At 35.3% G+C, this 14,456-nt stretch overlaps 2 protein-coding genes across 4 annotated transcripts; one reads left to right on the top strand and one right to left on the bottom strand.

The window, feature by feature from the left end:
- The first annotated feature begins 614 nt into the window (after positions 1–614).
- On the top strand, positions 615–2,679 carry LOC121229321 (GRAS family protein RAD1). The gene has a single exon (XM_041113357.1). The coding sequence runs from the start codon at positions 833–835 to the stop codon at positions 2,426–2,428; it is 1,596 nt and encodes a 531-aa protein (XP_040969291.1). The 5' UTR covers positions 615–832; the 3' UTR covers positions 2,429–2,679.
- A 1,167-nt stretch (positions 2,680–3,846) lies between these two features.
- On the bottom strand, positions 3,847–14,228 carry LOC121229309 (uncharacterized). 3 transcript variants are annotated; one of them, XM_041113257.1, is made up of 9 exons: positions 13,947–14,228; positions 9,511–12,458; positions 9,341–9,421; positions 8,177–8,329; positions 7,551–7,714; positions 7,230–7,377; positions 7,017–7,139; positions 5,791–5,878; positions 3,847–4,330 (listed from the first exon to the last, which is right to left on the bottom strand). In XM_041113257.1, exons 2-9 carry the CDS (start codon positions 12,220–12,222, stop codon positions 4,137–4,139), a joined length of 3,663 nt encoding a protein of 1,220 aa, XP_040969191.1. In that variant the 5' UTR covers positions 12,223–12,458; positions 13,947–14,228; the 3' UTR covers positions 3,847–4,136. The 3 variants fall into 3 exon arrangements, with proteins under 3 accessions (XP_040969191.1, XP_040969241.1, XP_040969217.1); XM_041113307.1 differs by having other exon boundaries at positions 9,341–9,418; positions 13,947–14,214; XM_041113283.1 differs by having other exon boundaries at positions 9,511–12,473; positions 13,947–14,183.
- Positions 14,229–14,456: the final 228 nt, after the last annotated feature.

Here is a 14,456-nt window from a genome sequence, read left to right as displayed (position 1 = left end):
TTGAATGTACTAATTTGCATGAATCTTGCAAATGTTGTCCACAGCAAAAGTCAATTTGTAGTCATTTTTCTTGTTGAAAAGGTTGCATGTATCACAAGCAAAATTTTCCTCCAAACACTTGCTGATGTTCCCATGACTTTCTCACGTTATTGTGAATTAACTAATCGATTGGATGCTAAATATGGTGATCCGGTATCCATCGTTTGCATATGTTATTTTAGGTATAAATTAATAAAAAAATTAATGCGTTTTGATAATTTTTATGTGTTTTCATCTCGATTAATACCTGTTTATATTAGTGGGTACAAAATTTTGATACTCTAAACCAATTTTTAATATTCTTTTATTCAAACGTTTTTACTTTTTATAATTACATTAAAAATAAATATAAGTTACTTTAAATTTTGTATTTGTATATAAACATATTTTTAAGCATGTGATTACGTTATATTCGTATTATATTAATATATATATATACACATATATATTTATAAGCATACATATGAAAAAAATTTAAAAACACAAAAGAATCTGAAATAATACAGGACAGGAAACAAAAATCATACGTGAAAATATTACAAATAAACTTGATCCCGAAAGTGTTGTACATGAATTTTCTAATTTCAGTTTTATTTTTATTAATGTTGTTCTCTATCATTGACATGAGTACAAAGAAGTTTCTTCGCCAACCCTCAAGAAATAGGCTTTTTTTTCTTAAAAAATACATATGATCGATAATATATATAGACATAGATATCTATCTATTTAGAGACTAGATTTAGGCACCACTCACTATTCATTCCCTTTTCCTCCTTAATACCTCCGAGTAGTAATGGAAGGGTTCAATGGTTGGTTGTATGAAAGCTTCAACCATGATTTCGCCATTCGAAGGTTTTGTTCGGCAAGAGTTGAGCTTGAACAAGGGGAGTTGGGCGATGCCATGAATAATGATACTGAGGTTTTTTGTCCTGATGATGAAATTAGCACCCCTCACTTAGCTGCTTCTGAGGTCGATGACTTTGTTGATAGTTTCATTAACATGGATTATGATGATGATGATGGGGATGGAGATGGGGAGGGGGATGATAAAAACGATCGCAACTCCAAGAAGCAGCAAAATTTCCATCATTTTCAGGACAAAATCGAGGCATTTTCGATTGTCAATGATGATTCGCTGATGATGGAAGGAGATGAATTGGAGATGAGTAGCTCATGTGAAGATTTGGGAGCAAATGAAATGGTTCCTAGCATAGAGGAGGCCAGCCATGGGGTAGACCAAGGGCTTCACCTGGTGCACTTGTTGCTGGCATGTGCCGAGGCGGTAGGCTGCCGTGACATACACCTTGCGACCTCTATGCTCAGTCAAATTGGGGCTTCGGCTACTCCTTTGGGTGATTCACTGCAAAGGGTTTCCTATTGTTTTGCTACAGGATTGAAATCTAGACTGTCTCTTCTTCAAAATGTCAATGGAAACGGCACCATTGCAAATTGTGCCATTGATGTTCCAATGATAGCTAGGGAGGAGAAAATGGAGGCTTTTCAATTACTTTACCAGACTACTCCTTACATTGCATTTGGCTTCCTGGCTGCAAATGAGGCAATATTTCAAGCAGCACAAGGGAAAGGTTCCTTGCACATCATTGATCTAGGAATGAAACATACCCTTCAATGGCCTTCCTTGATAAGAGCGCTAGCATCAAGGCCTGAAGGTCCCCCAACTCTCCGAATTACAGCATTAACCAGTGATGAAGATCTAGTAGAGCTTGAAGCTAGCATGAAGTCCCTTCTCGAGGACGCCAGCTCACTAGGTATAGCAATGGAGTTCCACATGATATCAGAGCCAGTTACACCGTCTCTTCTGACCAGAGATAATCTCAACTTAAGAGAAGGGGAATCATTATATATCAACAGTGTTATGCACTTGCACAAATATGTGAAAGAGAGTAGAGGATCACTCAAAGCAATCCTCCAAGCCATCAAGAAACTAGGCCCAGCTTTGCTAACAATGGTGGAACAAGATGCAAACCACAATGGACCATTCTTTCTTGGGAGGTTACTTGAGTCCCTTCACTACTATTCAGCCATTTTTGATTCCCTTGAGGCAAGTCTACCTAGACATAGTCCTCAAAGGATGAAGATAGAGAGGCTTCACTTTGCGGAAGAAATTCGAAACATTGTAGCTTACGAAGGAACGGACAGAATGGAAAGGCATGAAAGAGCAGATCAATGGCGACGACAATTAGGCAGAGCTGGGTTTCAAGTGATGGGGTTGAAGTGCTTGAGTCAAGCAAGGATGATGCTTTCAGTCTATGGCTGTGACGGTTATTCATTGGGCAGTGAGAAAGGGTGCCTCCTCCTCGGGTGGAAAGGCAGGCCCTTGATGCTGGCATCTGCTTGGCAACTGCACAATGTTTCATCTGCCTACTAATCTACAACCACATTGTCTCAATCAAAACCATTATTTTATTTGGTTTGACATTGACATTTATTAAACTGGTCTTAGAAAACAATAAGATTAAAAAAGGTTTATGTTCTTGGGGACAATCACAATATAGGTCCCCTTGCCACTAGCGATTTCGTTGTCCAAGAAATTGCCTTTTTATGACTTTGCAGGTTGATTACCTGTCCTGCAGAACTCCTTGGCCGGCTATTTCATATATATTTTTTCTTAAATGCACTTCCTTTGAAACAATACATAAACTTCAAAAAGAAAAAGTGTAAATTGTCTTCTACCATAAATGATCCCATCCAAGTTCAATTACATCAGTCTTATAATAGGAAAGGATAAATAAGATGTCTACATAAATGTGAGTGAAAGTAGTTGAAAGTTAAGGTATTATAGAAACTGAATCAAATTAATATAATGGATAATTTAATTTTTATACTATTAAAAAAAATTAAATAAGGTTAAATTGAAATAAAGTTAATATTTACTACTCAGAAAATATAACTTTTTTTTGTTTAACAAAGTTTAGCATTTTTAAAGGTTTTATCGTTTTGTAAATGAAATCTTTTTGTTTAAAATTGAACTGCAATTAAATGAATAATTTTCAAGATATTTTATATATAGTAAATGTTAACTCTATTATAATTTAAATTTATTTGATTCTTTTTTATAGTATAGAGACTAAATTAATCTATTTGATAATAAAATTAATAAAATTAATTTGATCCAATCTCTATAATACAATGACCTACTAGGCACTTCAACCCAAAAAACATATTTTGGTCTTCCCAATATTGGGTTAGATAAGGAAGCTATGGAATTTTTTTGGTAAAGAAATCTCTCTAGTTGATCTAAACTAAACAAATTGGTTCTTATTAATTTTAAAAATGAACAGAACAATTAATTTAAAAATGAACAATTAAGGAGAATTAATCATAATGTTAATATCTTTCATTAATTGTGCATAATTATAATTGAAATATTACTAAATTTAATCCTCAATATTTATATATTTTGCTAAATTAGTCTTGATTCTTAAAACTTCAACAAATTTAACTTCAAACATATACAAGTTTACAAAATATTGCAAATTAAATTTGTTAAATCATGAACAAATTGATTAAAATATATAAATGATAAAAACTAAATTTGTTATTACATCAATTAAATTTATTTTAAATTGACAAAAAAACACTAACACCATCATTAGTTATCCTTAATTGCTCCGATTTTTTTGAAAAAGATTAATTTATTCAATATCAAAATTGAAAGATACTGACATAGTACTTTTACCGATTTTTATCCTTATATTATCCAAAAGCTGTGAATTTGCGGACTTACTTGACATAGAAAAAAAGCGCAAGAAAAACTTTGGGAAAAAGCCAAATCTCGAAATGATATCAAGGTAAATAAAAATGATAGTAATTATTGGAAAAGATGCACAGCCAGTATCAACACAGTTTAAAAGGGAAAAGATAAAAAGATTTTTCAAGTACAACATAGTACACTAAATCCCAATTCTTGTTCAATAACATTATTATTTCTTTATAAGAGAAGCCTTCCATTCCAAAAACAATTAGGAAGCCCCAATTTCGTTTCCAAGTGATCATAATCAAATTCTACTCAAATGTGTGAACAATTGAATGAATACCTATCGTGGAAATGACTGTACCCCTTTCAGAAACCATTCTCATTTTGATGCCTTGTGACCCTGCACCTTGCTTTGGCTCGCAGCAGCTGACATTGTACGCAATCGACTAGCAATTTCTGTGAATGATGGCCTGGCTGCAGGATTAGGGGACCAACACTGTTCCATCAATTTCCTCCATTCAGGATCACAAAAGCTTGGGATTGTTGGTCTCAGTGTGTTGCTTACAATTCCTCCTGCATTTCGACACCAACTTTTAGATCATAGAGAAAGAACTGACTCAACCCTAGAAGTTAAAAAAGCATACATGACAAAAAAATGCATATAACTATCTTACAGGCAAATCTACATGCAAATAGAAACTAAAGGAGGTGAGATTTATCCAACAACTTCCATTATATCTTAGGATATCAGCAAAACACCTCCAAACAAGCATATGAAAAAAAGAACGGCTAAAATCTCAGTGTTAAAGCAAATGAGTTTAAATATAATATAGAAGAACAAAGGAATGCATATGTGAGAAAAAGGATATGGCAGCAATCTATGAAAAGATTAACAGAAGATCTTTAAAATGATTTGGCCTTCAGCAATGTAAAATTGCAAATGCGCCAACCTCAGCAAACAGAAGGCACCAAAAGAATGCTAATAAAATAGTAAAATGTAAAGACAAGAATGGTCACAAGGGTTAGTTACATGAAGATGCGCAAATGCTCTTGTATCTTAAAATTATAAGTTAATCAACCAAGCCTAATAATTTTTTGTTTTAATGGAATCCAAGGAATATATCCATCAAATAAAATAAGATAAATACCTCGTAAGCTCTTACTCTGAGAAGCTATAAGATTAAATAATTAAGATATGTCACAGAAACCAAAACTGGATGATGGATGATGCGTGTTTCAGCTTTTCAGGATGATTGAGTAGTCACTCAAGTTTGGTCAAATTTCACACTTGCATTCTAATTGTGATGCTATTAGAGGTAATAATCAAGTCAAAGACTCTAGGTTTGTCAAACATGCATAGTATATATGCATGTTTATGCACTCTTATGTACATGCATATGTTCCAAATGACAGAACGTGTTCTCAGTATAGCAACACCAAACACATACATTATTGTATAGCATTTGGCATGATATAGATCATATGCCAGCCAGATACCCAGCATATCTGCAGAAAATTGATGTACTGGACTTAATTTTTACTGTGTAAATACAGCTGCTACAGTCTCCTATATAGACACAGTTCTGACCTTTCAAACCAGGAAAACTTATCAGTAATTAGTATCCTAAAAATTTAGAATTCCTATCTGATATGTACGCTATTATCAGTGCCAGTCAAAAATTCAAACAGTCACATTATCTGACAATATCCATGTTAGGAATCAGTATTGAGGAGATATTTTCATGGATGAAGTCTAAAAATCAAACGTCAGTTAACAGGCTCAATGCCTCACGGTTAATAAAACAGACTATCCTTTAAGGATTTTGTCAATGCATCAACCAAAAGTACCAAAACTACTTTCATTTTATATTTTGGCTCTAGAACAAAAATTTTAGCCCAAAGGATGGAAACACAGGCTGTTACTTCAAAACATCATTCTATGAGTGTTATTTAGTTTTTCATTTGCCTCTAAAACTGGTGAGAATCTTCTGACACAAGCACAACCTCAATAGTTACAAGTACTCAAGTCATACCTATAATTGCACCATAGTGCATATTGGCATAAGGCTCTTCCCCAGTGAGAATCTCCCATAAAACAATACCAAAAGAGAACACATCAACCTGCAGATCAACAAAGAAGTGTAAAGCATAGTACTGAAAAGTGACTTATGTCATGGCTAGATATACCCGAGGCAGAATAAGTAACAAGAATATGATGTTCTTCCTCAACAATCAATGCAGCAATGCTAGCGATATCTTCAAAACAGATATAAAATAAGTATACAGAAACCAGATAGGTCTCTAAGGAACTATCTCACCATCAAAATATTTTAATTTTCTTTCACATCCCCATGCACCATCTCTCTCTTCTTTCTCTTTTTCTTTTTTAAATATTTCAGTTAAGGCTCCCATATAAAGGTGCTTGCATATGTGTATATGTGCACACACGTAGGTTCATGTATATGCTTTATTTAGATATATTAGTCATCAAAGAATAAATGGCAATTAATAGTGTGGTAAAAAATACAGTTCAAAAAAAAATGAACTACCACTTACTGATTCAGACTCAACAATTGATTCTCCTAGACTATTACCAATGTCATCCATCTTTTGAGTCCCATTTCATTTAAAAAGCCATGTTAAAAAGTAGTAGTTTGATGCTCTATAGTTTAGCTATGACAGATAACTGCATTATGATATACCACAAGCAAAATCCGTTCAATTTCTTTCCTCTAAGATGACAGCAAAACTTGCACATTCTTTCCTTCTTTGAAAAAGTCAGCTGCTTGAAGCCACTGTATCTGTTAAATGTCCTTTTAAAATGATACATGGTACTGTTCTTATGCTGAAACTATCTCGATAAATAAAAAGATGCAGACAAATATTTTGCAAAAATACATCTTTAGCAAAATTCTCTACTGTAATTTGTAAGATTCAGTGGCAAACTGCCTCCTCTTTACCCACTACAGCCAACTATTACGCGGTAGCAGCCATTTTTATTATCATTATCTTAATTTTCCATTAGATGGTAGCTGATATAAATGGAATGGCAGCAATTCAGAATATGTACTGATCAGTGTAATGGCTTCTTAAATAAAGAATAATAAGTTAAAGAAAGCCTTCTCCCCATTCAGTCTTAAGGACTGATTTTTACAATGCAATAATCAGATAAAACCTACCAGCTGATCAATGGGAAGAATCAGGAAGAGCAAGTAGCTTACTGTGCCAGTTCAAGTTATTTTCATGAATGACATCTTACCTTTTCTGAAACCTTATTGCTGCCCCCATTCAAGAGCTCTGGGGCCATCCAAGGTAGGGTCCCCCGAACACCACCAGAAACTAAGGTATTACGTTTTATTTTAGACAGTCCAAAATCACCAACCTGGAAAGAAAAATAATATCTTAGAAATGTAATAATTAGCACCAAATTTAACCATACTAAATTTGTCCAGGGCAGATGACCCAAGGTAACCTTGCAAATAGGTCGTGAAGGATCTTTCAAGTTAACAAGCAAGTTGTCACATTTCAGATCAAAATGCACAATATTTTTTGAATGTAAATATTCCATCCCGAATGCTGCATCCATGGCAATTATGAGCTTCTTACGACGATCAAGCAACCTGCAATTTTAAATTAGGCAGAACGGTCAAACAGGAGATGTTCATGAACTAACAAAGGCAGTTGTGAAATTCTAGGATATCTTCACACCCCCCCCCCCCACACACAAAAGGAAAAAAAAAAAAAAAAACTAAGACAAACTATTACTAAGTAACAAAATGAAAAGAGAATTCACCTATCCTTGCGAAGTAAAACATGCCTAAGGGAACCATCAACCATGAACTCTGTAACAGTAGCCATTGTTCCTCCAGGACCATCTTGCACCACACCATAAAATGCCACCACATTTGGATGATGAAGTTTTGAGAGAATGTCAGCTTCCCGCCAAAATTCATTGGTCTGAGGATGAAGTGTAAATCTTTTAGTATAGCATTAAGTATGAAATAATACCAAAGAGAGAGAACAGAAGTTGCAAACATGCATTAACTAGGTTAGATGACGATGTTGATAATTAATAATAATAGCAGCAATAATAAAGAAAACAAATCATCGAGAACAGCCATGTGGTCTATTGGTAGAGTGGCTGAACTTTTAGTTCAAGTTACCATATATGAAACCCTGGCAACCCCAAGTATGACAAAAAAAAAAAGAACTACAGCTCTATTTGGACCAATCCCCCCCCCCTCTTCACGCCCCAAAAAAAATAAATAAATGAAATGAAATGAAAAAATGATAATAGTTTTAGTTGGTTAACTTCCTTTTAAGATCAAGAGGCTTTTGTCCAATGGTGTCATGAAAGCATACATGGAAAATGTATCACATGTATAAAAATATTAATAATTTGCAAGTGAGGCAAATTACCAATCTTTCTTGCTCAGATGATCGACCTGTGAAGCAGCTTTTTTTTATTCTCTTGATGGCAACATCTGATCCCCTCCATTTGCCATGATATACAGTCCCAAATGTACCAGAACCCAGCTCCCTCAACTCTTCAAGATCTTCATTCATTATGAGCTATAACATGATCCAGGATAAACAAGTAAGCATCTAATACATATTACAGAACATTTCAATAAGTGGGACACCGTCAAAACAGGTTGAGGCCCAAAGTATAACAAGCCAGTGAAAAGAGAAATGCATTTTTCATTTCAGTTTACGTGCATGGAAGTTTTCAAAAGAAAAAAAGTGCCAGAAACACATCCATGCAGCTTCAAAGCATTTAATGGCCAGTACATACTCCAAAAGCTTATCCCCATTGCATTTGAGTCCACAAAATTAAGTTTATGATGAGAGACAAATACTGAATCTAAACATATCAGAATGGGGGGGAAATTAAAATAGCATTACAAAAGAACAAAATTTCCAAAAACAAAAAAGATGTTTTAATTGCTTTGTCAATTTAAGAACCCATTCAACAGCTAGCACTAGCTATTCTTCTAGAACTTCTATCAAGCAAATTACAGTCATCAGAATCAAAGTATGTCCTTGTTCTTTTCTTGCATGCAGAATGACAAAAATAAAAAGCTTCAAAAGGATCAGAATACATATCTAGTAAGAACTAAAAGCTAGACATTAATATAGGCTGTCCATTGCATACCAGGTTTTTATTAGATTACTATGTGACGCACATGAGCAAAAGGAAAGCTAATTTCTGCAACTAGAAGCCTCAACAAAGACAAGCAAGCACTGCCCCATACTGTTCCACTACCCAGTGGCAGTGAACCTCGATGCATCTAAACATGCACCGTAGCATTAGATAACAAAAGCACTTCAGACCTTTTCAGGTGAACATGCTTTTTTGCAAGGTAATAAGCAGGATAAAAGATCTACTTGATTGAAGTTCTTTATAACTTCTTTAATTTTTTTATATTAAATGTGCCTTTTAAGTAAAAAAAGAGATAATATCAAACTCCCTACTTTTCAAAAGTTTTTGAGTATTCAACAACAAACATGGAACCACTCCATTTCATATGCACCAAAAGTAAAACAACAAAAGCAGGAGAATCTGTGACAACAGTAGCATACCTGCAAGGTATTGATATCAAATTCTCCCAGAGAAGGATCCAAAGGAGGTAGACCAATATTCCTCTTTTCTGATTTCGTCTTCTAGAAGAACCAATGCAATCATATTCTATTAGGTGATATCTTTTAAGAAAGCAAGGTGTACAAAATCAATTCTCATTGACATTAGTTACCTCATATTCTGACTCTGGTGTTCTTAGGTTCTCTATCATGGCATCAAACTGCATACTTTCACTGATTTGCACTTGGGGTTGACCATCCTTCGGGTTGTCTTCACCAATTTTTTTATCAGACTCAGCTTGGCTCAATGGAACTACACCCACTGGGGCAAACTGATCTGATACATGATCTTGGTTGATGAGAGAACCATCTTTTTCACCAAAATCTTGTGCCAACTTCTGAAAATATGACCAGCGTTTGGGCTCATGGTTTTCCATGTTCAAGCTCAAGCCAGCTCCATCTGTCTGCAGTGGGCTAACACCAGAGGATTCCTCAGAAAGCATTGCTTTGGAAAATATATCAGAAAGGAAGTCTCGAGGAAATCGATCATTGATATCAATAAGAATGTCTCCCTGCGCTGCCCTGATAATACCGCTACTGTGGTTCTCTTTAGAATCATCTTTTGTAGAGCTTTCCGTCCTCAAATCAACCTGAAAATGCACTGGTGGGTTTTTGCTAGTCAAGTTGGCATCATGGGGCAGAGCAAAAGCTGATTCGCTTCCTACAGGAAGCCCTGGCCCAGTTTCAGCTTTCACATCAAATGTGGGTTTCTTTTCATCAACTGAAAGGTTATCTTTTGGAAAACCAACCTGAACCCCATCCTTGTTTGGAGCTTGAATATTGTCCATAGGATTTGAAACTGCTTGCTTCAGACCTGTGTCCAACACTTCCTCAGAAGGCTTTGAGTTCATCAAAGAAACAGCAGCAGGAAATTCTTTGTGCTTTTGCCGTTGGGAAATTTCATCATCAGTGGTTTTATTAGAAAGTTTTGCAGCTGATTTTTCAATATGGGAAGCAATATTAGTATCACACAAATTTCCAACAGTTTCTGTGTTTGGAAATTGCTGTGCCATATCAGATTGTGGATGAGCTAAGAGCAACTGAGAACCTAATGAATCATCAGACTTTGACAATCGATTCAGCAAATCTAACTGCTCCCGAGGTATTCTTTCCGAATAATAAACCTTGTGAGGAGGCACTGTAGGCTCATGGTAGCTTAAATCAGTTGGATTAGACTCAGAATCAGCATAACTAGAAGTTGAATGATGGTCATCATTACCCTGTTTAGGAACAAGCACTTCATTCACAGCATCAACAGATGACGCAACTTTTTCATTTTCCTGGTTTTTAGCTTCATTTTTCAAAGTAAAATGCGGCACATCTTGTGGAGCAACTGCAACTGGTACTTCTTCACACTGAAAATGATTTATCACCTTTCCTTCATGCAGCCGAGAAGAAACTGGGTGATCTGTTTCCGAAGGGCGATGTTTTTCAAGGTCATTGCCCTGGTGACCAGAACAATCAGGTTTGGGTTTGAACTCAGTCGCTGGCATCTGCAGATTCTGTTGCTGTAGGCCATTGTATGGTGGCACTTCAGTCGAGCGTTCATGTTGATTCATAAACCCATTAGGAGGAACTGAATTAGAAAATTCTGCAATATAGGAATAATTAGAAGAATTATGACCATACTGCAATGGATACCCCATCGTCTGGCCATGATAAAACTCTGGACGGGTTTCATAGGCACCTGAGGAACTTGGTAGAACTGGTTGAGAAGACTGAAAAGTTGATGATGACACCATAATGCCAGGAATGTTAGAAGAGCTAATAACAACTGAGTCTCCAGCAACTCTGCTTGTTTCCCTGTTTATGCTCGTTCCCACTGGTTCTGTTAAATTGTTAGCAGAAAAGCTTGTCAACCCATGCAGAGTAGTGCTTGTCCTTGTTCCAAAGTCCATTCCATTAACAGCTACCACATATTGAATCTCGGAATCACCATCCATGTTGCCTAGACCAAACTGAGTATCCTCCAAATCACTCAGTGAGAACAGAAACATTCTAAGCTTTTGAGAGGCCTCTTTGTCTAGAAGTTCATTACATTCCTCCATCATATTCTGCAAATCTTCGTCTGAAGACACAGAAACTAAAGCATCAAAGTCCTCTCCTGGAAGCTGATATTTAATCACTTCTGTTTGATCATAAATTGCTAATATCTTCTGCTTAAGCTCCTGCCACGAAATATCCTTTCTGATGCGAATTATGCGAGTTTCGCCTCCAACATACCTTAGCTTTCTGTCACTTGGTCGAGGTAGGATTTTCCCACCAAAGCTGCAAAGAACCTTCATCTTTGTTGATGTGCCATCAGAGGTCCCAATTGACATATATAGAAGTCCTCTATTATTTTCATAGCCCAATGTAGTCTGTCGCATTGATTGATGTGACCCATAATTACTTTGGTTTTCATGTACAGAGTCTTTTCTTTCAAACCCCCTCGGACCTTTCTCTACCATGTTAAGCATTGAAATATCAGACCCACTTTCAGATTCCGTACGACTAATGCCTAAAAGACCTTTTAGATCCATATATCCTGTTGCATAACTGGGTTCACCTAGAGAATTTTGGATGAAATGCTTCCTAGGATTTAACCGATCCCGCATAAATTCAAAAGAAAACTCCTCACCAGTCTGTATGGAATAATTAAGTACAGGTTTGACATCAGATCCTTTTAGCTCAGGAGGCCTTATACTCATGTTTAAGCTGGTCATAGGATCTGGCATAAATGCTTGAGTTGCATGGGGGAATTCCCCATTTCCATGCTCCACAGAGTTGTATTGTTTACTAACTCTAGAATGTTCCATGAAAATCTTGTTTTGATTTTTCTCCATTCATTTAGTCTTAATTGAGTCCCTGTGCCCACATGATGTCATTCAAATATAAAAATAAGCTGACAAATTAGTACAGAAATCTTCTACTGACAACCAATCACCATATGGTACAAAAAAGCCAAACTTGTCAAGCAACTGAAACACAATAGCACATTCTATTTGGTTTCCAGTTTCACAACCAAAAACAGATGACAATAGCCGTCAGGAACCTGTATGAGGAGTAACTGCTACTGGACCTGCAATGAGATGGACTTTAAATCAGACGTTAAAGCATGAAACATAATTCAGAACTATGTTTGAGTAACAAGAAAGTAAAACAAAGATGAAAGAAACTAGGAACCAATGCGCAATGTTAACCCAAAGTACACCTCTGTAATTTTAACAAGAAAATGTACTGCTAAATACTCTTAATACCTAATTATTTTTCACTCAGTAACTAACACCTTAATATTAGCTGAATTTGATTAGAAGGAATACAGTAATCAAGACCTGAAATAGAGATAGAACATTGAATTTGATTAGAAGGACTTAGAACATTGAATGAAGAGATAGAAGAAAAGCCTAAAGGAGCCCAGAGGAGGACAGATCTCTTGATCCAATGCTTATTCAACACTTATTGTTCACAAAATCCAGATTGGTAAGCCTAAATGCATTGATGTTAATAGTTGATACCAATAATTTGAAGCTTATTGTTAACTATTTTAGATGCTAAACCATAACAAGAAGAAATTAATAACTAAAATCCAACTTATCTTTCTTAAGGTTCTTCAACTTCTCCGACGCCCAAAGGATATAATTCACAACAAAGACATTAGAAACAAATATCAAACAATAAATATGTTACAACCCTCAAGAACAGAAGCTTAACACTATGCTGTTTTCCCCTATAATGCCTAAGTTACTAATAACCTTGTGTTTCATATTCTCTAATTTGTTTTAAGGTAAAATAAATGATGAAAGCACCCCAAGCATTTGGCTCAATGGTAGGTGCATGTACTCATCTGCTCAAAGAACTGGGTTCAAATCCCATTTTTCCCCGAATTAAAACAAAAACCAGGCTAAAAAAGTTGCTAGAACAAAAAAAACAGCAAACTTTAAAACAACATTATACCAACCTAAAAAGATAGAATAGATATAATAACCTAAACTCCCAAGCACTTGTAAGATGATCCAACCAAAGACATAAATGAGGGGGCCAAGAACATCGATTAAGACTCCCCATCAATTATCCTGAACTCACAACTGTTGTCTTTATTATGACACGTAGTTGTTTGGCTTGTCAACTGTTTATTGGAATTTCACAACTTTGCCAATCCAAACTTAATTATGGCCAACAAATGCATTGGGATTACTTATCAATCTTCCAATCCCCCAAACCCAGAAGTAAATATAAGAATGAATATAAGCTACCATTCCTAGTTTAAACTTCAAACTACTTTCTCTTCTAGGTAAACGTATAGTATACTTAAACCAGAAGCATTAACCAAGTAACAAATCAACTAAATACGCAGATTTCCTTGCAACATAATACTCTTTAGTTTTAAAATCTACCAGAAAATTTTAAAAAAATAAAACCCTAATATTTGTAGAGAAATTTTGCTTACAGATCAACAAAGTTGAGCTTATCAACTCCACAAAAAATAACAAGATTTAGAGGAACAAAAGGAAAAAAAAACAAATAATATAAATAATAACCTTTTGAATTGCAAAAAAAAAAGGAATACCTGAAAGCTGAAAGAGATAAGGGTTTGTAATTGAAGGTTTCACAAGTGAACCAGCAGAAATCCCTGTAACCCGCAAAATAAAAACCCTTCTTTTCAAACCTCAAACTACAGTTTCTGTGATAATTAGCGGAGAAAAGAAAACAAATTTGAAATTAAAAAACTTTTCTTTAGACCACAAAAAGCGTTCAAATATGATATAGATCTCTCTTTCTTCAATCTCTGACTTCCTCTGCAACTCTATTTCATTCTTTAACTAGTCAATAATAAAAAAAAACTGTTAATAACATTCCTATATTACCCTTTAGTTTTAGAGATATTTACATTGTCTTTTGTCCTAACTTAAGGTTTTTTTGTTTAGTGACTAGATTACCCCTAATCTTTAAGATCACGTGTTTCTCATGCTAGGTTGGGTATTTTGTTTTCTTCCTTTAATTACCGTTGATCGACATTCCGGTGAGTAATCAATGGTGAGTAATCAATGGTGTAATTCGCTTTTATGTTGAAGAAATA

This window comes from Gossypium hirsutum, chromosome A01 (genome assembly GCF_007990345.1).
Source record: "Gossypium hirsutum isolate 1008001.06 chromosome A01, Gossypium_hirsutum_v2.1, whole genome shotgun sequence".
Taxonomy (NCBI): Eukaryota; Viridiplantae; Streptophyta; class Magnoliopsida; order Malvales; family Malvaceae; genus Gossypium; species Gossypium hirsutum.
This window is presented reverse-complemented; position numbering and strand designations above follow the sequence as displayed.